At 48.5% G+C, this 21714-nt stretch overlaps 2 protein-coding genes, 1 long non-coding RNA gene and 1 pseudogene across 8 annotated transcripts in view; 2 read left to right on the top strand and 2 right to left on the bottom strand.

The window, feature by feature from the left end:
• The first annotated feature begins 385 nt into the window (after nucleotides 1-385).
• Nucleotides 386-2817, top strand: znhit1 (zinc finger, HIT-type containing 1). The gene is made up of 5 exons (XM_064352918.1): nucleotides 386-564; nucleotides 869-1039; nucleotides 1196-1275; nucleotides 1395-1564; nucleotides 2393-2817. Exons 1-5 carry the CDS (start codon nucleotides 543-545, stop codon nucleotides 2412-2414), a joined length of 465 nt encoding a protein of 154 aa, XP_064208988.1. The 5' UTR covers nucleotides 386-542; the 3' UTR covers nucleotides 2415-2817.
• Nucleotides 2818-3539: 722 nt separating this feature from the next.
• Nucleotides 3540-11052, bottom strand: mogat3b (monoacylglycerol O-acyltransferase 3b). 6 transcript variants are annotated; one of them, XM_064352912.1, is made up of 8 exons: nucleotides 10483-11052; nucleotides 7128-7218; nucleotides 6532-6639; nucleotides 6344-6414; nucleotides 5780-5984; nucleotides 5286-5460; nucleotides 4943-5127; nucleotides 3540-4826 (listed from the first exon to the last, which is right to left on the bottom strand). In XM_064352912.1, exons 2-8 carry the CDS (start codon nucleotides 7207-7209, stop codon nucleotides 4672-4674), a joined length of 981 nt encoding a protein of 326 aa, XP_064208982.1. In that variant the 5' UTR covers nucleotides 7210-7218; nucleotides 10483-11052; the 3' UTR covers nucleotides 3540-4671. The 6 variants fall into 6 exon arrangements, with proteins under 6 accessions (XP_064208982.1, XP_064208983.1, XP_064208978.1 ...); XM_064352913.1 differs by lacking the exon at nucleotides 10483-11052 and adding an exon at nucleotides 9295-10416 and having other exon boundaries at nucleotides 6532-6689; XM_064352908.1 differs by lacking the exon at nucleotides 10483-11052 and adding an exon at nucleotides 9295-10412.
• A 3201-nt stretch (nucleotides 11053-14253) lies between these two features.
• The window catches only part of LOC135264178 (neuronal tyrosine-phosphorylated phosphoinositide-3-kinase adapter 1-like), a 21679-nt pseudogene continuing 14218 nt past the window's right edge, over nucleotides 14254-21714 (top strand).
• Nucleotides 18001-21714, bottom strand: part of LOC135264191 (uncharacterized) — a 45998-nt gene continuing 42284 nt past the window's right edge. The window contains exon 4 of the long non-coding RNA XR_010332627.1: nucleotides 18001-19408. This is a non-coding gene — a long non-coding RNA (uncharacterized LOC135264191). The remainder of the gene's footprint in view (nucleotides 19409-21714) is intronic.

Raw genomic sequence — 21714 nt, 5'->3', positions numbered from 1 at the left:
GTTGCAGAATTAATTATTTTTCCTTTAGGAAAAAAATGAGTCTGCTTAGTTTCAGACGATATCGAGTCGAACTAATGTAGACTACAATGCTAAAGACACTGTAAGCTTAACATGGATACGCTCGTCTACCAACCAAACAAATAATAACATATACATATCTAGCGCCCCAGCATTGCAATTTTCATACTCGTGACGTTAAGAAATAGCTAAGAAAACGTGTGTAATTATTTTATTTATTTGCCTGTCGTTGTTATTCTTAATTGTTTTTTTTTTTCCTGAACTGGTCAGTTCAGACGATCTCCATAGTTAAATGCATTCTATCCGTAGACTGTATTTAAAAAATTCCATCTGGCCCGGGGAAGAGTTCCCCCATGGAAGACCGAAATCACACGGTTCATACTCCAACACACTAGGTGGCAGTATGTGCCACATTACCAAAGCGTTACCAACCAAAGACTCAGAAGGACAAAGACGTGTGTCACTGAAAAGCTAATGCTCCAGTATTATTGTTTGCGCTGGCTTTCCTTAATAATTCAAAAAAGATGGTTGAAAAGAAAATAGCAGGTTCGTAAGCTTTAGGTTTGGAAGATGTTTCAATTAGTGTTAGGCTGCTAGTCTTTATTGTAACATCCAGATCGCTACAACGGAGTTTGCTAGTTTCGCTGTGTGATAGTACGCTTACTGAGACAACAGTGACCTGCCATCAAACTAGCTGCGAGGAACTGTAACGTTAGATAATTAAAATATTTTACGGTTATATTTCTTGGTCGCCGGTGTTAATCATCAATACTTGGTAAGGAGTGTCTTGGCTAACTTTTGGCTGTTTCTTTCCCGGTTTTTGCGCCTGTTCTTTCTGGGTCGCCGTTAGTGCGTTCCCAAGATGCGAATCAGCGCCGGGTCCTGGACCGCGCCACCCGCCAGCGTCGCCTCACCCGGCAGCTCGACGCTCTAGAGAAGGACAACTTCCAGGACGATCCGCACGCCAGTCTGCCGCAGCTTGCAAAGAGGCTACCGCAGTTCGACGAAAGCAACGAGTCGGGTGAGTGAAAACGCGACGTGTGCCAAAACAACAACATGAGCTCCACTCGGTTCTATGCAAACAATATGTTACCAGCCTTATCCACATCCGTGTGCTACTCTACCTAAGCTGAACTTGCTTCCTTCAACAACTTTTTCACCCTACCTCCCTCCTCAGGTAAAAAAAGGAAAAAAACGAGAGGCGACCACTTCAAGCAGAGATTCCGGAAGAACTTCCAGGCCCTGCTGGAGGAAGAGGTGAGAAAAGAACCCATCTTTCTTTCCAATACCCCCAAAATCTCAGACTGGCCGCTGTCCCCCACCTCCCCTGCCCTCCTCGTAAGACGTCCCGGTGCGTTCTCTCTCTCTCGCTGTAGAACCTGAGTGTGAGTGAGGGGCCTAACTACCTGACTGCGTGTGCCGAGCCCTCCAAGCTTCCGCAGCGTCACTTCTGCGCAGTGTGCGGCTTCCCCTCCAACTACACCTGCGTGTCCTGTGGAGCGCGCTACTGCTGCGTGCGCTGCCTGGGCACCCACCACGAGACCAGGTAACACACCTGTACACACACACACACACCACGAGACCAGGTAACACACCTGTACACACACACACACACCACGAGCCCAGGTAACACACCTGTACACACACACACACACACCACACAACACACACACACACCACGAGCCCAGGTAACACACCTGTACACACACACACACCACGAGAGCAGGTAACACACCTGTACACACGCACCAAGAGACCAGGTAACACACCTGTACACACACACACACACACACACACCACGAGCCCAGGTAACACACCTGTACACACACACACCACGAGCCCAGGTAACACACCTGTACACACACACACACCACGAGCCCAGGTAACACACCTGTACACACACACACACACACACCCACCACGAGACCAGGTAACACACCTGTACACACACACACACACCACGAGACCAGGTAACACACCTGTACACACACGCACAACCACAGAGCCAGGTAACACACCTGTACACACACACACACACAGAGCCAGGTAACACACCTGTACAAACCAGACCGTAAACTACACACACACACCAGACAGGTCAGTAACACACCAAACCTAACACACTGTAACCACCATACACACCTGTCAACACACACAGACCAGGTAACACACCTACACTCATACACCTGTACACACACACACACTCACAAGACCAGGTAATACACCTATACATATATGCTCACCACAAAACCAAATAGTACAGCTGTATACAAACACCTGTACCCATACACCCAATCTGAGACAAGGTTACACGTGTAAAATAAAATTTAATGTACTTGCGGTGTTTCACACACACTCTGTCTCTGTGTTATAGGTGCCTGAAATGGACAGTGTGACAGAGGCATGTGTGTACGCGCGTTTTCAGCGTAACTGCTTGGAAATTAGTTTCCCTCTTCACCCTCATCGCCCAGCTGAACTTGATGTCTGACCCAGAGCAGAGTGCACTTGCACAAAGGGTCTTCAGAGAGCCAGGACATTTAAATGTGAAGCAGAGGGGGTTCTGGGATTTGAAGTTTACAGTTCTTCGTACTGTGAGTTCGGACATGGATTGAGCTGGGTTTTGACCCAGGGAGTTCTGTACAGGAGATCATGGGTTCTAATCCTTGTTTTAATGGATTGTTGCCTGTGTTGTGAAAAGCTGTAATTTTTAAGGTAATGACATATTTATCTTGGTGTATTTGTTTTTGCATTGTTCCATTGTTGATGCACAATAAACATTAATTATGTATTTCACAATAATTTCCCTGTCTTTTTAAAAATTTTGTTTATATAGAGGGCTTAAAGTGTATCTAGTCTCCACAAGCCTTTGGCTGCAGTCCACCTGGTCGACCAGCAGGTGTCACTAGAGTGTTAAAAAACAAATCCCTAACTGACTGATCCAGTTTCTCTCCGAGGCCAGGAGGCTCATCCATGCGACACAGCGTGGCACTTTAACCGAATGAGCCACTCAGCAGCTCATAGATGGCACAGCTGCTTGATCAGAGCACTGTTAAGATTGGACAGACTTGTTTGTTTTCAGTCATGTGGCTAAAACCTCACCGTGCGACGGATTGATACCATCAGTGATGTAAGTGTGGGGCTTGTACTGTATCAGGCACGTTGTGCAATACTGGACCAGGCTTCACTAAATCCCAACATCTCACTGGGGCAACCTGGTAAAATTATAGTTAAATAAAATTACAGACTAAACAGGCAGAGAAACAAACATTTTGGCGATTTCATCCTGTCAGAAAACAAGGTAATATGAAACATAAAAAAAAAAAAACCACACAACTTATTTTCCTGGATTACACAGTTTTAATTAAGGCATTTTTTTATGCCATTATATTCCTGGCTAGGGTGTAATTACCCTTTAAGATTCTGAACAGCTGATTGCTTTGCTTTCTTTCATGCAAACAAGTTCAGCTGTGAGATTTCAGTTGTGATACCCCTTACAAAAAAGCACTCTGGCAAAACATAAGCATACATTTTATGCGAAAATGGGCAAGATGGTCTAATTTAATTATTTAAGGCATTTTTTACACATGTTCATATTCATGGGTGAAACTCCCCCAGGGAAGCAGAATGATCTTTGGCTTTTAACTAGTCAGAAGACACAGCGCAAACACACAACACACTCCCAGTGTTAGATGTGGTACTGAATTCCTACATTAGGTACACTGCTGGATCTGTAAAGCGTTTCCCAAAGCAGAACAGAACCAGTGTGTTTAACCGCGATTAGAAACACAGAATATATTTTTAAATTCCATCACAAAGGGTTCTCGTAATACAAAGCCTTCCACCATGATGCAATCACCCTCTAGATATCCTCATATCTAATGAGAAAAGCATCCAGACATTCCTCTTCAACAGCATCATTCAAATCAAGTTCTGATTGGCTATGAGAAACAGCATTCACCAATCACAGCCCCTCCCACATAATCCTGTCAATTTGACACCAAAAGACAGATGGTGACAGTAAGGAGCCTATTCATGACCACAAAACCACAACAAAGGCAGTTAAATATACTCATTCTGTCTCTTAAGATTTGGTTTAAAGCCGTTTTAGTTCTTATTTGAGCATTAAGGGTATTCTATTCTTGGAAGCACCAGCGACTCCTGACAGCATGAATTCTCTTAGAAGATATTCAGTCCAAGTGTAATCCCTAGAACACATTCATTTTGTTCAAAGTATCTCCAAAATCTTGACACACTTCAGGAATGAGATTTTGAATATATAAAGTCATGTTGTACTTTACACATGGGAGGGGATGATAATTTAAAAAGGAAAGACACGGGGGTTTTCATTGGTCATTTAAGACGAACGGCAGACGCAGCTGTATCTGCTTACATGACACCTGAAGAGACGGCAGCCAGGTGGGTTACAGGGCCTACAGGGCCACACAAACCATCTGGTTTAACGGACCGTCATCTTGGGCTCTGAGAATGCTGGACTATGGGTCTCCAGGACCACTGCCGAGGCACCCCAGTTTAAAACTCTGGTACAGATTTGGCGTTTTGGTGGCATGTGCCGATTCGGGACGGGGCACGGGACGGGGCACGGGACGGGGCAGGGGTTCAGCGAGCCTTCTGCAGGGGGTGCAGGGTGGGGCTCTAGATGATTTGGAGCTGGTGGGTGTCAGAAAGGCCGCAGCTGGTCTTGTGCGCGTGAAAGAGCTGAGTCAGCGCCTCCATGTACAGGCTGTGGTAGTGATCCACCATCTCCTCTGAGGGGCGGGAGACCTGGGGCACGGAAATGGGGCTCCCCACTGGGGGGGGGGAAGGGAGAGAGAGAGAGAGAGACAGGAGATGGGATACGATTCAACAGCGAGAGAACGCAGGATGATGAAATATCAAAGGGTGTCATGGTGACGTCATCACTGACCGACGGTGGTGACGGGGACGCTGTACGGCACCAGGCCCCAGCTCTGGCCAATGAACAGGCAGGGAGCGAACCCCATGACCTTCTTAAAGGCGGTCTGCAGCACGCGCATCACACTGCCCTCCGGGAACACCACCTGCTTAAACAGCTCGTTCTCCCCGAAAGAGTATACTGGCACCAGGTCAGCCCTGGGGCGTCCCCGGGGACAGGAAGAGAGAGAGGAGAGAGACTCACGTTAGTAAAAAATGTGACTTCATTTAAGAGTTCTTACCTGTACCCCATAACCCCACCCCCTCTCTCACCTGAGCCCCGAGCCCCCCTCTTCACCCCCACCCCACCCCCTCACCCGCACTCCAGGGCCAGCCGCACAAAGCCCTTCCTCTGTCTCATGACCACGGTGTTCATCCCCGGAAAGCAAGCCAGAGACTCAGCAGCGCCCCCTATCACAATCACCACCACGTTGCCCATACCGTTCCCTGAGAGGAGGAACTCCAGACTGGGCCTGCTCACCGGACACATGCCTACAGAGGGGAGGGGGGGGGCGGGCGGGCGGGGGGAGAGAGGGGGGGAGAGAGGAGGGGAGACAGGGAGAGAGAGAGGGAGAGAGGGGGAGAGGGAGGGAGGGAAAGGGAGAGAGAGAAACAGAAACAGGAAGAGAGAGAAAGGGAAAAGAAGGAGAGGGAAAGACAGAGAGAAAGAATGAGTAGGAGGTCAGGTAAGGGGAAAATGTTTTGTGAGTGTCACTACATCACCCCTGTCCTCCCTGACTGTCTGTAAATCTCAGTACACCCCCCCACCCCTGCACTTATGAGGTAGTCCCGGTACCCCCCACCCCAATACCTGCGCTCATGAGGTACTCCCGGTACAGGGGCATTTTGAAGAGCCCGGCCAGGATGGCGAGGGTGGGGCGCATTCCCGGGAATGCCTGGGAGAATCCGGAGCAGCCGGTGCAGAAGGAGGTAAAGGCCCCCGCACACATGATCCCGTGGGGGTGTGAGCCCAGGATGTAGTTCCTGTTGGGGCTCAGCTCGGCCGTCTTCACAATCTGGGGGGGGGGGGGGGGGGTAGGGTCGGGGAGAAAGACACAGAGCAAGACAAGGCAGTGAGGTTAGATCACGGACATATTTCAATCTTTCTGGGAATCTCCAAAAAGCATCTCCTCAAGGACTAATAAAAAAATGCTGCTTTTTTTTTATTTCTTTTTTTTTTTACCTGAAACCGATACTTCAACCCTTTGAAACCCTTCAGCAGATTGCAAAAAATATTTTAACTAACCACTTTTCACCAGTTTTTGTCAGGTTTCTTTGAAAATTCTCAGATCTGCAGGAGTGTTGTAACTTTTTTCTGCAAAAAATCAATAAAGTTCTTCAGCTAACATTTGCTATAGACAGCGAGTTCACTCACCTTCACAGGAAAGTAATTTCTGAGGTGTGTCCACACAGCCCAGTTCTTCACCCACTCAACCTGCCTGCCCCCTGGTGGCCACAGAGAGAAGTGCAGTCAAGCTGTGGATTGGATGATACCTATGCGTGTGTGAGTGTGTTTGAATGCCTGGGTGTGTGTGTGCGTGTGTGCAGTGTCCCTGTTAGCACCTCTCTCAGGAGTGTTCCAGTCAATCAGCATCCAGATGGTGTAGAGCACGGGGAAGAGCCACAGAGAGGTGAACAGCAGATATACCATCAACACAGTACAGGCCACACCTGTGAACAGGTGAACAGCAGATATATCATCAACACAGTACAGGCCACACCTGTGAACAGGTGAACAGCAGGTACTGTCAACCAAACACAGGGCACAGAGAGAGAGGCGTCAGGCTATGAAAAAGAGGTGTGTGTGTGTGTTGCCAAAACGTTACTTAAGTTTGGATCTCACCTAAGCATTTATTACATAGTATATAACATGTATTTGAGGACAGAAAAGGAAAGTGAAGTTTGTGTGTGCATTTTTGGAATATAATATAAAAAAACTATGGGAGCGAAGTGTCAGGGTCTAATAAACTGTATGTTAACATACTAATTGGCCACTGAAAGAGCATGGATAGATCTCATTTAAAAAGGGTTTTATTCCTTAAATAACCAGTGCACTAGAAAACCTCATCTCTCAAACTGAAAAAAAAACCATTCATCTCTCCCCATTTTCCGTTTTCTCATTCCCTTTCTCGCTCCTTTTTTCGCCCCATCGCCCTCACCCATGAACAGGAAGGTGAGGACCCACTGCAGCACGCTGAGCTTCTGCACGAACTCCGTGCACTGCTTCGTCTCCCGCGCCATCTCAGCAGCCTGCAGACGGAAACGGGCATCAGACGCACAGACATTCCCAGATCAGCAAGCACCCCACTGCCCATCTGAGATCCGCGACCCATCACTTCTGAAAAAATCGGCCTGACTGCAAACTCAAATAACGCGCCCAGCAACGAGCGCGCGACTGAACGGCTGACACGGGAATTAATTAAACGGGAGGCGCGTGCGTTGCAACAACACAACTGAAAGTACTTCGCATTGGTTGCACGTGCGTGCGTGGAGTATGCCTCTGACTGCAGTTCATTAGGTCTTGTTACACGGATCAGTTTCCACGTGACTTTTGTGGCCTGCAGGGCGTTGCCTCTGATGTCATACCGTTACACAAGACGATTCGCAAGCGATTTATATTGCAGTCAATCACCTATCAGAAATGTGTGTGCGTAATCTCGTTCGATATTGCGTCGATACTTTATAATGGTGTTTATTGTAGTATACTGTTGATACTACAACAACATAATGTGCGGTACGTTTTTGTCCTTAATGTCACCGGCAGTCCTTTAAACAAGGAAAGGCGAAGCTTCGTGTGTATTCCCAATTTTGGATCGAGGATGAAACCTCGAAACGCCATATTAGCTAAATTAACGTTGCAGATTAAAATTGAGGTACATAGTCCGATCTGTATCTCTACTCTGATTGGCTGTTGCATGAAATTAGTTACATGAAGTTGAGCTTCTCGGAACCGGTTGCAACTAAATTGCATTTGAGTTGCAAGGAAATTGCAGGGGTGTTACACGAAGCAATCCTTGAGCAATTTAGTAGCAAGCAACAAAAGTTAACAAAACAGGCTAGTCGTGCAAAATGTACAGTCCGTGCACATATTTATACAATAATAAAAATCCAAAAACTGAATCACCACACTGTCAGATATGTGGTGTTGGTTATAGATATAATTTCAGAACTTTGAAACGTTGTATTAAAACGACTTTATAAATAAAATGTATACTTAATGTTTATGACAAGTGTGTCCTCAATATATATTTAACTGGACATATCATTCGATTGCGCGTGACAAGCGACGCAGCCTCCAGTATTGCACGGGTCCCGCGGGCGCGTTTATTCGTGTTCAAGCGCTAACTGAGTGGAACCCCTCGTGCCCATTCATTTGAGCGAAGTGTGCCGAAACAATCGAGACGACTGCATTACGGATGACCGATTGAAAGCATAAACAATCAGATTACTCTCCGCCAAAGTACTATACATGTATCTTAGGTCAACATGAAGATTCAAAGAAATACCGTACTCTGTACTGCTGCGAAAAAAAATACTAACCTAGTATTGTCTCTTAATTATGAGTCTGAAACTATGTTCACCGTTGACTAGCAGCAATTATAGCGCACTTTGATAATCACTGTTGCACTTTAACACGTCTCTACAAGGTATAGCGTATGTCTGAGTCAAATATTACCCTGTTAATGATTACAAAATACTCAATGAACGCGTCGAACCACTCGGTTTTTTGCGGTAAGATTACCTGTACCTGCTAACTTGCAGCCCCGTGGGCCTCGGGTTGCCACCATTACCTGTCACCGTCAGGGCTGGACCGCTTGTCCCCCAAATAAGAGTCCCCTGTCCCACGGCGTCCCGCGCTCGGAAACGCGTCGAGTATCTGCGCGAAGTCTCGCTGCACTTTGGCCAGTTCAATCACGGTCGCCGATAACGATCGCTTCGCAGACACGGTGGCACGCAGACAAGCCCTCAAATCCATCAGAGTCCAGCGCGCACCAGTTCGCAATATATGGACGGTTGCACCTTTATATACAAATTGCGCACATTATAAAGTATTTAAAGTGAGTAGCCTACGTCCACAATGATGCTACCTTCAAATAACGTAAAGGTTTCCGTTTATCGCAGAGTTGGTGCAAGACTTTGGCTGCTTTGATTACTTCACGTTGCACCTGGAAAATCAAATCTGCTCCTATCTGCGATGAAGAACGTTTCTGTTTGACCTAAAAACCAGGAGTAATCTGGGCCTGCGAATTAACCATCACATGTCAACATGCAAACCCAAATTGCGGCTTAGACATCCCTGGGCCCATTCCCCCACGGAACACTTACCTGCTTTATGAGCCCCATCCCGACGCTCTGACCTTCAGCTCCAATCAGGGCTTAAGCAACCGCCGGGGTGCCGTGAAAACTGGCGTCGGAAAGCCAGCCAGGTGCCAACTGGGGCTCAGGTGCGCTCTCGAACCAACGAACCAAACCGGCTCCCACAACGGAGCCAAGATCGCGATAAGACGGCTGAGAAAGGGTTAAAGTCTGGCCTCTTGTGTCTGCAGACTGAAGTCAGAATCAAACGCGGAGCCCCGCAGTGAACACCCTTGCGCCGTTCTTAAGATTCTCTGGTGTTGCCTGGTTTGCTTTTTTTTTTTCTCGCACAAACCAGTTCAGTTGTGAAATCTGAATTGTAATTCCCCCCCTACAAAAAGCACCCGGACTCAACATAAGCGTACATTTTAAGTGAAAATGAGCAATATTGTCTGATATTATTATTCTGGCCAGGTGTCGTTACTGTGCTTTCCTTGAGTATGGTCGTTTAAAAAAAGTTTAGTAGCTTTTTGGCCGTATGATGATTGATGTGTCCGAATAAATAGCGTTGTTGAGGGAACTCGTCGGTCTGTCTACTATTTTGGCCATTAAACGTCATGCCCATGCCTTTAAACGTCATGGCCGGGACACCGGGTGAAAGGGAATTAAGAATCACGTCGGTAACGTTGCTATTTACCGCTTCTTGGACCGCAGCGTCCTCTCCTGGGAACATGTGGCACTGTCTCGCTGTCTACGTCCGAATTCCAGAGCCACGTTCTATGCGGGAGGCTGCAGACCCATAAACCTAATTGGTTTCATTAATCCTTATGCAAGTAACTGCCATAATCGAAGGGTCGTGGGCATTGATTGAGCCAATGGGGTGAGACGTCCAAACGACGTGCATCAGTTAATATTCACAGACCCCCGCGATGTAATTATGTGGGCCAAATAATTAATTCATCAACAATTGTCTAGTTTGAACTAGTGGGCATTTTGATGTGGAGGGAAAAGTGCTTTCACGTTAATACACTAGTTTGTAATTCCAGGAGCGTGGCTGACGCGATTCTGTCGGTATTGCTCAAAACCAACAGGAACTTACGGCACTATGAAGTAAACTAGCCGACGCTTTAACAGCAAACTGACACGTGTTCTCGGTGAATATAACACAGCTGGCTCGTGCCAGGAAATGGCGTGCAGCTGGTCCACAGAAACACTTACCCTGCCAAAGAAAACAGAGGACCCTCTATACCACCGGCACTGTCTGCGGCCGTCTTGGCCGGCGGATATACCGGGGAACAAACTCAGCCTTCATCGTGAATCGAGTCCATATCACGGTTTAAATCCCTACGCCGTACGCAGCCTAGCCCCCTGATAAATGTCCCGGTGTTGTGAGACGGATAGGCAGCGGCATCTGATTTATTTTTTCTAAAGAAAGAAATAAAGAACGGATTTATAAAAGTTACAAAGTTATACTGCACTTGACAGACTGGTGTAAGTTACTCTGAACTGGACGGACTGGTTGAGCCTTGGAATTTGACAGCGCTGTCGCGCGCCTCGTAGAACTCAACGACTTGGAAATGAGACGCTTGGGTTTTGCTTTGGGCCAATCAGGAGCCCGAAGGGCAATATCCTGAAGAGGGGCGTCACAGTGAGCGCAGTAGTGGAACTGACTGCGCATGGCCCCAAGGCCAGTGGGGGGCTGGGGGCAGTTTGCTTTGGCCTGAAATTTAAAATGTGGCCACAGAGACTGTATAAACACAGGGCCCAGAATTTAGTGCTACACCCCTGATCCTGAATGATGCTAGCAGTCGTATAGTGACATCTAGTCTCTCGCTCTGCTGACTCTATTTAAATGTATTCTCAGTTTTGTTGACCGTGTGGTGGATTTGTACCCCAAAAACCAGGGTTCCAAATATTTTAACAGCGGATTTAAAAACTAACAACGAGTTGTGTATCGGTTTATGTATTCTCATTTCTGTATGATTGTTTTGTTCCCTTTTCGATTCCTATGCGTCTCTTAAATTCACCCTTGAATTCTCGTTTAACGAAAGAATCCACGGTTTGAGAGATGTCATGCTGTGGTCTTTCGATCAAAGTCGTGATTGACAGCACTGTGTAGCTCCGCCCCTTGTGCGGGCTAACCGATTGAATTCAATTTCCGGCGCCACGCGCTAAAAATAGGAAAAGAACGAAACGTGTAATTTAAACCGTGGGGTGTTCTCAGCGTGCCGTTTGCATGTTACCTTGACAAAGCACGCCGGTGGCCTCCGGGAGCTCCAGTACTTTGGGCGGGAGAAACTGGTTGGTCCAGGAGACCCGCGGGGGGTGCTGGGTTATTCAGCACTTAAGTGATAAATTAAAGCAGGTTACTGTCCCGCTTTCTTGGGGGGGGGAAAAATTTGCCGCTGATTTTAGTGTGAAAACAGGAGCGGGCCAGACCCCGGGGCTCTTCGGGACGGGGGATTGAGGTCCCTGTGCTAGAGGCCCTGTGGCTCTCCAGAACAGGGGATTGAGGTCCCTGTGCTAGGCCTTGTCCGCGTGGGCGTGTGAGGACAGGTGTCACAAGCGTCGGGTTTTCCGTGGTTTTATGACAGCTGTCCCGGGGCAGCTGGGGGGCTAAAACAGGTCGCCCTATTAAATAGCCTCCGGTGGTTTCAGCAACTGACACACAGACGGTGACACCCCCATTTTCCCATCGCTTTATGTTCTGTTTTGGTTTTGTGAGCAGTGACCCTTTAGCTGATGAGTCAGACGTCACTGGGCTCAGGCAATATCACAGCTCTGACATGTCAGTTAGAAGGCCTCTTCCGCAATCTTTGTAGTGGTGACACTGGTTTATATAAAACAACTATTTGTTTTTATTTCAGCCAGTAAAGGCTCTCACCACAGGCTCTGGTCAGTGACTCTGCCAGTAAGATCCTCACTTCCGTGTTCTAGCACTCCCAAGATTTTATTGTGTGTGTCCTGCAGGGTGTAAAATAGTCACTGGCTCTCCTGTAGTACTGTATGTTGCCTGTAGGGTGTAAAATAGTCACTGGCTCTCCTGTAGTACTGTGTGGTCTGTAGGGTGTAAAATAGTTACTGGCTCTCATCCATTTGAGCTGTTCTATCACCATAAAACATCTTCACCTTGCCAACTATCAGACAATTTGTCTTTGGATTGTATAGATAGATAATCTATTGACAAGATATATCTTGATTTAAGGAAAAAGTTTTCTTTGGTTGTGCTTTGCTTTGGAAAGTCTCTTATGGGACTCCAGAGTAATTTTATAAACGCAGTGCTGCTGCATGTTAAGTGTGTGTTAAATTCCTTGTTCACTCTGAATGATATTTGGGAGAGATGCAAATACTCCTGTTTCAGTTTGACAGCCTGTGACCCTGGGGAGGCCCCTTTGGGGGGGGGGGGGGGCACACCTGAGGGTCACGGGGAATCATCCCAGATATGTCTCATATCGCTTTCATCCACCAATTGTTCATAAAGACACAGCCAACTGGAGCAAGGGGGAGTAATAAAACTTCAGCAAATTGTTTATGCACGCGTATAAACACACACACACACATACACGCATGCACACACACACACAAACACACATGCACACTCACACACGCACGCACACTCACACCCGCACGCACACACACACACAGGTAATCACAGATGAATAAATAGACAGGAATAAGATAGACACTTAATGATAAAATCAGGTTGTGCATGGGGGGGGCCAGTGTGTGGGTGGTGGCAGGTTGCATTGCGGTGGGTGGGTGTGTGCGCAGGTGTGCATGTGCAGGTGGGTGGTGTGTGGGTTGTGTGCAGGTGTGTTCATGTGCATGCAGTGGGTGGGTGTGTGCGCAGTTTGCTTGGAAGCTGGGTGGGTGTGGTGCGCAGGTGTGCATGTGCATTGGGGGTGATGTTTTGTTCGCAGGCCTGTGCATGGTGGGGGGGGGGGGCACTGGGTGGGTCGTGTGCCAGTGTTCTCATGTCGCAGGTGGGAGGGGGTTGTGTTGTGCGCAAGTGTGCATGTGCAGGTGGTACGGATGATGCGCAGGTGTGCATTGCCAAGGTGGTGGGTGTGCTGAATGTCATGCAGGTGTGCGTGTGCAGGTGGGTGGGTGTGGTGCCAGGTGTGCATGTGCAGGTGGGTGGGTGTGTGCACAGGTGTGATGTGCAGGTGGTGGGGTGTGTGCACAGGTGTGCATGTGCAGGTGGGTGGGTGTGTGCGCAGGTGTGCATGTGCAGGTGGGTGGGTGTGTGCGCAGGTGTGCATGTGCAGGTGGGTGGGTGTGTGCGCAGGTGTGCATGTGCAGGTGGGTGGGTGTGTGCGCAGGTGTGCATGTGCAGGTGGGTGGGTGTGTGCGCAGGTGTACATGTGCAGGTGGGTGGGTGTGTGCTCAGGTGTGCATGTGAAGGTGGGTGGGTGTGTGCACAGGTGTGTATGTGCAGGTGGGTGGGTGTGTGCGCAGGTGTGCATGCTTGTGCATGTGTGCACATGCAACATCATACATAACTAATGCAAGCTTTACACTGCTTATTGATTATGACAGACAAGTACCGCCATGCCCCTGATGTTGTTTTGCATGTGCAAGTTTGCTGAACTGTTCCTGTGAAATGGTAAAACAACCAGCCACGCATGTTAATTCCATGAAATAAAAGCTGATTGTCTGTTCTTTGCCTCATATTAATCCTTCGGTCTCAAATCCAAATGCCTAAAGTACAGTATGTAGCCCAAATAGCACATTTCACTCTACCGTCCCCATACTTTTAGAGGGCACTGTGTGTGCTGCTGGAGTGTCAGTCAGTGTACATTTTTAAAATTTTGTAATGCAAGGTCTAAGTATCTCACAACATCAATATTCATATTTAAACATTGGACATTTCAGTGCGAGTATAAAAAGACATCCCTTTCTTTGCCGCGCGTACAGTTCTGTCGGTACAGTGCGTGTGCGCGCGTGGGTAATAACCCCGTCAGCGATTGGTACTGTCTGGTTTTTCAATGGGTTTGTTTGTCAGGGTTTCTGTTCGCGCCGATGGTTTGGCACCAAGCTGTGCCTTTTGAAACCGCTGCCGTGTGTCATCCGCGTGAATGTCCCCGCGTGCAGATAACTGTGCGTGTCTCTGAGTGACGGGGGAACGTGTCGAAGCTCGAGAAGAGTGGGTCCGCTGACAGCGTGCTTACGTCTGTACCGCGAGCGCAGGCAAAACACTCGCGAGGAGGTTATTACGGGGGGAGCCGTTGGAGAAGGGCAGCGTGCAAATTGTGAACGAAAATGTGAAAATGAAAGGGTGTCCACGCCGAGCAGGTATTGACAACCCGTAAAAACGACAATATGGAGGAGAAAAAAGACAAAACTGGAATTCCGGGGAGTGAGACGTGTAGGAGAACGGAATCTTCATCAGGTTCTTCATCACGCCTGGGATTTGAGCCATTGCCGCTCGCGGGGAAGCTGAAATATTAATATTAATAGTACCACTTAAACCAGCAAATTCGTGTTTATTTATGTTTATTTATTTGTGTTCCTTCGTTAAATTTGACGCGTCCCTAGAACGCCGGGGCTCGGAATATTCCTCCATTGTTTTTTTTGTTTTTTTTGTGAATGAGGCTTTTTGTTGTTATTTTTAGGCTAATTCTTTTGAAATGTCGCAGTGACTTGCACCACGGATTTCAATTTCAGCTCTAATGCCGGGGCAAGTCTGACATGTCAAATGAAAGAAACGGAATCGATGGTAAAATAAGATAACGGCGAGTATTTTCGAAGAAATCTACCTTTCGGCTCTTTCTCTTTCCGTTGCCACGGTTTTATCAACTACCCTTTTTGAATATTCTCGTATTCTCAGTATCCTGAGTGTCGGGTTGGTTGTTTGTTTTTATAACCGGTGATCGCATTATGTTTTCAGTTCTATTTCCCTCTGCGTCAGGGTACAGTTCGCCGTTAGTGCGCCGCGAGCTATGTGCAGTATTTGGCCAATTATTTGAATGAACATCATTTAATGAGCAGACGAAATGTTTTTCGTTTTTTTCCCATCTCCAAGATACGCAATGAAAATGACTTGACGTCGTTTCATAATGAAATTGGACCACGCATGTTATGGGTTTATTAGACATTAAATTATGAATATACCTGAAAATAGTGTATACAAAACCGCACACTTAAATTGACGACCAGCTTTTCATCGCACGCCATTTGTGGGAAAATCCCAGATTCTCCTCGCGGCTGGATGTGAAACCAACCGCAGAAACACAGGTACGTCTCGTTGTTGTTGTTGTTGTTGTTGTTGTTGCTGATGTTGTTATCTGCCTACATTAGGTTCGCCTTCGTGAGCATCGAATTCCAATACGCCCGAGACCAAACACAAATAAGCAATAAATATAAGCAGACATTCCAAAGGAAAAGAAAACGAATCGATGCCAGCTACTATATGTGGATCTGGTCAAGATTTCTCAGTTTGTAAGTACAACTTCAGGTGAAGGAATGTCGACTTGGTTAAATTTGGCAAGCTGTTTCCATCTGGACTGATAGTATTATATAGGCGTTATACATTTCCCAGTAAAACCTGGCGGTGTTTATTACAGGTGTGTGGTGCGATAAGAATCCTTCCTCGGTTTGTACAATGGCGCGTAGGCGTTTGGAGTAGCGTACCCAGGTGTGTAATTTGCGCGTGAGTTTGGGTGTCTGGCTGGATGAGCGCGCGGGTGCACGCGTGCATTTTCGCCGGAAGGGGCGGGGGGGCTGTGCCTTCGTCGTTGTTTCGAAGCGGTGTTTTCTCAATCCTCAAACACACTGAAGCCGGGTTTTTTTTTGCAACCAGTTAACTAAGTGAATGGCAAATCCGTCATATCACTATGCAATTAACAGGCACCTTAACTGGCAGACGTACAAAGGCCCCCGTGCTCAGCGGGCGACCGGGAAGCCAGGGCCAAAGATCTCAATTTCCACGTGACGGTAGTAACAGTCATCCGTAAAATTCGCAGCTACGGCGTCATGCTGCATTCACATGGTAGCGGGTTGCAGTTGAGGGCCAACCCGGATATTCAATGTTTTTCAATGAGACAGCGACAGGGTTGATTGCCCCAGCTGTAACGCGGAAGGAATGCCAAAAGCTCTGTTTTCTTAACTTTTGCCGTCCTGCCCTAGCGGAGAGACAAACCGGATGTTTGTTTTTTTTCATTGTGGATTTTTCTTGTCCCTCTTGTTTTATTTTCCAGCGCAGATGAAACTGAGAGAATGTTCTCCTCCTTTCCTCGTCCACGCTGCTGCAGTTTACGTGACGTTGGCCGTAACGAGGCCACGCCCCTCTCCGCCCCCTTGTGCAGGGCCTCTGGCTACGAGTCCGTTTCAGACTCATCTTTATCCAGCTCGGGTGAAACGATCAGGCCAATGGGACGCAGGTGTCCATGTGGGGACCCGTGGTTGCCCCTCCAGAGAGAGGAGGAGGAAATCAGCATGGCTTTGGGCGCTTCGGACCAGGGTTTCTCCAGCTCCAGGTCCAGGAGAGAGGAGAGTGCTTTGGTAGCCAGGATACTGAGTGTGTTTGCGCTGATTTTATGCTCAAAACTGCATCTCTTATGCTCATGTGTTCAGCAGACGCGGCAGCTGAGCGAGCCAGCTACCCCAGCCACAGCCACGCACTCTCACATCTTCACATACAGTCAATTTATACAGCGGGATATTTACTCAGCGCCTGAGTGAGTGAATTTCTTAACACTCCGCTTGTGCTGTCTGTGCAGCTGCTCTTCCGTAATGGCTGACATGATGCTGAGACTGTTTGAGAAAGCGGCAAACACACACACACACACACACACACACACACACTCACACACATACACACTCACACACACACACACACTCACACACACACACACTCACACACACACACACACTCACACACACACACTCACACACACACACTCACACACACACACACGCACACACTCACACACACACACACACTCACACACACACCACACAGCACACACTCACACACATCACACACTCACACACATACATCTCACACACACACATACACACACACACATACACAACACATACACACACACACTCACATATACACACATGCACATACACACACACACGCATACACACACACACACACACACACATACACACTCACACACACACACACACACACACACACACACACACACACACTCACACACACACACACACACACGGCTACTCTGGAATAAAAAAGTTGTTTTGACAAAGGAATACGTGAGAAGGTCTTTGGACAGATTGTGTAGTCACAGAGAATGACGGTCATCGCCGTCCAGTAAGCTGTTTGACGATGAACGACAGTCATCATCACATCACCGGCTTACTGGTGCTCCCTCTAGTGGCCAGGCGCTTGAAGCTCGGTCCTGAGTCTTAAGTGCAATCATTAGGCTCAGTGTCAGGAGCTGAGGGCTTTTTTTTCCTTTTAGAGGCAAAATGTTCCACAGTTTTTGGTGTTTCCGGAGAATAGGAGATGGCGGCTCTGTGGGTAATCCGACGCCGGAGCCCGTGAGCTTGGCCTGCGCTGGTTATCGGTGATCTGACTGCACTTTAGCGTGGGGGGGGGGGGGGGGGGGGGGGGGGGGAATTCATTTAGGGATCTTAGCGGTGTCTCGCACCGACGCTGGCGTTTGAGACGAATATGAGCTCTGTGGTGTGAGTTAGGGGAGAGGCGCACCAGCGCAGCGAGCGGGGGGGGGTGTCAGTGATGTGGGCAGGGTGGGGGGGGGGGGTGAGCTAAACCCCAGTCAGTGTTGTCTTGCCCACGAAAACCTCACTGTGTCAATTGTGGTCAATTATATTTCACTGGAGGAAATGAACTGAGCTGTAATTAAAAACACCCATAATGCTTTGTGGTCTGTGTCCGCAGGGCTGGGGGGCTGGAGAGACAGGTAAAGCACCTGCTCGCCCCCTGTTAGCTCACCTCACCTGGTTCTTTTGGGTCTGAACTGCTTGCTGATTTTAAGGCCAAAGCAGAACCCAGCAGTACCTGGCTCTGGGACACCTGCTCTACAGGTATTTTTAACTACGGAATTGAATTTTAAATGATTAAAATTAAGTTAATAAAATGGGATTGACGCCAGTGCAGTGGGGAGGGGGGGGGGTTGCTAGTTATTGGAACAACATGATTTGGATTATGTGCATGAACAATGCACTTGAGAGAGAGAGAGAGAGAGAGAGAGAGGGAGGGACGTAGAGAGAGAGAGAAACGGAGCCAGGAAGGGAGAGAGACTTACAGAGGGAGAGATGGAGAGAGCGAGAGTGAGGGAGGGATGTAGAGAGAGAGAGAAACAGAGGGAGCCAGGAAGGGAAAGAGACTTACAGAGGTAGAGATGGAGAGAGTGAGGAAGGGATGGAGGATAAGAGAGTAAGGAGGGAGGGAGAAAAGGAGGGATGGAGAGAGAATGTAGGACGCAGCTGGACAGACAGTTCGAATGCAGCGCTGGTCCCTCATGCCTGATCATTCAGCGATGAGCAAATCTCCCCTGTTCATTTCTTGGAAGCGTTTAAGTGATGCAATGATACCCATTTTACTGGAAAGGGCTGTTATGTTGGGGGGGAGGTTCGCCACACAAACTCTGAAGTACAGGTAAGGGGGAGTGATGTCAGAAGTCAAAGGTCACAGCCTGAGTCAGAAAGAGAGGCCTTATATTCATTTCAGTACTCAGCGCTGCGTACTGGCGTACACTGCATACTCTCACAATGGGACAGCCAATCAGAATGACTTTTACCTTCACATTGGCTGAAATGTTGGTATTGAGCACTTCGATGCCCTGTGTCTCATTGGTGAGCAGATAACACAGTGTGTGATCTAGGAAGTTTTTCCTGAATGTTTTGCAGCTTTTTTAGCTTAGCGGTAGCTTCAGTGTACGGCTTGTCCCGCGTTCAGACTGAGCGCGCTCAGATCTGTAGAGTCACTGTCCTGCCCTGACAGAGACAAGGCTGTGGGTCCGACTGGACAGAACGGAACGCTTGTGCTCCAGCGGGTGTGCGATTGTCACGGCGACTGATCAGGCCGGTGGCTCTGTGATGTCATAATGAGTCCGTCTGTCTCTCTGTTGCATCACAATGTGTCCTGTGTCACACTGCTGCTGGGCTGTGGCCGTCCCAGTCGGGCTGCCAAACAGCTCTCTGTCTCCTGCTTCCCGTGAGATGCAGAGAGAGAGAGAGAGAGAGAGAGAGAGAGAGGGAAAGGGGGATTAAGAGAGCAGTTTGCACCCTGCTCAGCAACAGCCTGGGAAAAAATAGCAAGGTTGGAGCAGAGCAGGAGAACGATAGGGGAAAAACAGTCAGGAAGCATAAATGTTTCAGAGAAGCAGTTTAATGGAACATGAAATGGGAGAGTGGGAGAGAGAGAGAGAGAGAGAGAGAGGGAGGTCCGGGGAAAGGGAGAGCGAGGGAAGAGAGGGAGGAAGAGAGACAGAGGAGAGAATCCCGGTTCACTTCTCCTCTCCTGTCCCAGAGAACAGTGCGGTGGAGAGGACCCGTGACGACGGGCTGTTTGTGGTGCACACGGTAACCTGCTGTTACCATGGCAGCACAGGGGACAGGTTAGCTGCAGGACGTGCTGTTAAAACATCTATACCCCTCAGAACTATCCAGCCATCGTCACTGACATGCTGTGGCCTGCCCCTGGAACCTCCCCAAAACCACGTCATTTCAAACGCCCTCTCCTCCAAACCTCGCCATTTTAAATGGGGGTAGCACAGATGCTGACTGACAGGCCAACACACTCTGTTGTCTGTGTGTGTGTGTGTGTGTGTGTGTGTGTGTGTATGTGTGTGAGAGAGAGAGAGAGAGAGCACCACCCTGCTGGTGAAATGTGGTAACAGGTGCAGACTCAGAGAGACAAATATATCTTCCCCTCCCACCCTCTCTGTCTCTCTCCCTCCCTCCTTCCCTCCCTCATTCCTCCTCTCTCTCCCTCCCTCTCAGCCTCCCTCTCTCTCTCCTTCCCTGTTTGCCTCTCCCCCTTCCCTCTTCCCTCTCTCCCTCCCTTTCCCCTTCCCTCTTCCCTCTCTCCCTCCCTCCTTCCCCTTCCCTCTCCTCTCTCTGCTTCCCTCGCTCTCCCCCTTCCCCCTCTCCTGCTCTTCCCCCTTCCCTCCCTCCCTCTCTCTCCCCCTCCTTCTCCCCTTCCCTCCCTCCTCTCCTCCCCCCTATCTCAGAGCTCAGGATTATTTTCGGTTCCTGTGCCATGAAAGATTCATGGGTGACAAGAACACACCGTGATGAGGAAGAGGAGGGCAGGAAAATAGAGGAAGATCAGAGATGGACTGTGTGTGAGCATGTACAGTATGGTGTGTGTGCGTTTGAGTGAGTGCGCACATGGGTGTGTGTGTGTGTGTGTGCATGTGTGTATGTGCGCAGATGTGTGGTGTATGCATGTGTGTGTGTGCAGATGTATGGTGTGTGTGTGTGTGTGTGAGTGTGTACGCAGATGTATGGCATGTGTGTGTGTGTGTGTGTGAGTGTGTGTACGCAGATGTATGGCATGTGTGTGTGTGTGTGTGGTCCTGACAGTCAGCACAGTTTGACTGAAGGGTGCCAGTGTGTGTAGTACATGCTCTCTGCCTGCTCTGTAATTCTATTAAAGCCCTGATCTGCGCCCTCCCCCCCCTCAGAATGACCCCCCCCTCCTGTCTCCCTGCTAGTCCGTCTGTAATTACGTCTCAGGAGCTCATTTTCCCCGCAAATGGTCCGTGTCAAAAAACATTTTTTATGATAAGTGGCTGCTTGTGATCGATGCAGTGCTAGCGCTTCCAAGAAGCCCCGCCCCCACCTGGGAGGGGAGCGACCAATGACCTGCCTCAGAGGCGTGACTGACGCGGCACGTGGACGAATGGAAATCAGCGCAAGTCGAGCAGACGATGCCCATCTGTCTTGGAAGTGCAAATTTTCTCTGCAGTCCTTCTGCTTCATGCGCTGCAATAAAAAATTCAGCATGACATGGAGGAGAAGACCATATTTACATATGAAAGTATGTGGACACCTGATCTCCAACATCTCATCCAAAATTATGGGCATTAATATGGAGTTGGTCCACCCATTTGCTGCTGTAACAACCACCACTCTTCTGGGAAGGCTCTATACTAGACGTTGGAGCACTTGCTGCAGGGACTTGCTTCCATTCAGCCTAAAGAGCATTAGTGAGGTTGGGCACTGATTGGGCAATTAGGCCTGGCTCGCAGTTGGCTTTCCAATTGATACCAAAGGTGTTGGATGGGGTTGAGGTCAGGGCTCTGTGCAGGCCAGTCAAATTCTTCCACACCATTCTTGACAAAACCATTTCTATATGGAGCTTGCTGTGTGCTTGGGGGCAGTGTCATGCTGACACAGGAAAGGGCCTTCTCCAAACTGCTGGGGAAGCACAAAATCGTCTAGAATGTGAATGTTTGCAGTAGCATTAAGATTTACCATCACTGGAACTAAGGGGCCTAGCCCAAA

This window comes from Anguilla rostrata, chromosome 9 (genome assembly GCF_018555375.3).
Source record: "Anguilla rostrata isolate EN2019 chromosome 9, ASM1855537v3, whole genome shotgun sequence".
In the NCBI taxonomy this organism is placed as follows: Eukaryota; Metazoa; Chordata; class Actinopteri; order Anguilliformes; family Anguillidae; genus Anguilla; species Anguilla rostrata.
Note: the sequence above shows the minus strand (reverse complement) of the source record. Positions and strands in the feature narration are given on the sequence as shown.

Excerpts from the sequence above, each read along its gene's own strand:
- znhit1 (XM_064352918.1), top strand. The coding sequence starts at position 543 with ATGGTTGAAAAGAAAATAGCAG. Across the intron at positions 1,040-1,195 it reads CGACGAAAGCAACGAGTCGG|GTAAAAAAAGGAAAAAAACG; the intron begins GTGAGTGAAAAC and ends CTCCCTCCTCAG. Across the intron at positions 1,276-1,394 it reads AGGCCCTGCTGGAGGAAGAG|AACCTGAGTGTGAGTGAGGG; the intron begins GTGAGAAAAGAA and ends CTCTCGCTGTAG.
- mogat3b (XM_064352908.1), bottom strand. Across the intron at positions 6,415-6,531 it reads CTGGAACACTCCTGAGAGAG|GGGGCAGGCAGGTTGAGTGG; the intron begins GTGCTAACAGGG and ends TGTGGCCACCAG. Across the intron at positions 5,461-5,779 it reads GGAGTACCTCATGAGCGCAG|GCATGTGTCCGGTGAGCAGG; the intron begins GTATTGGGGTGG and ends TCCCCTCTGTAG.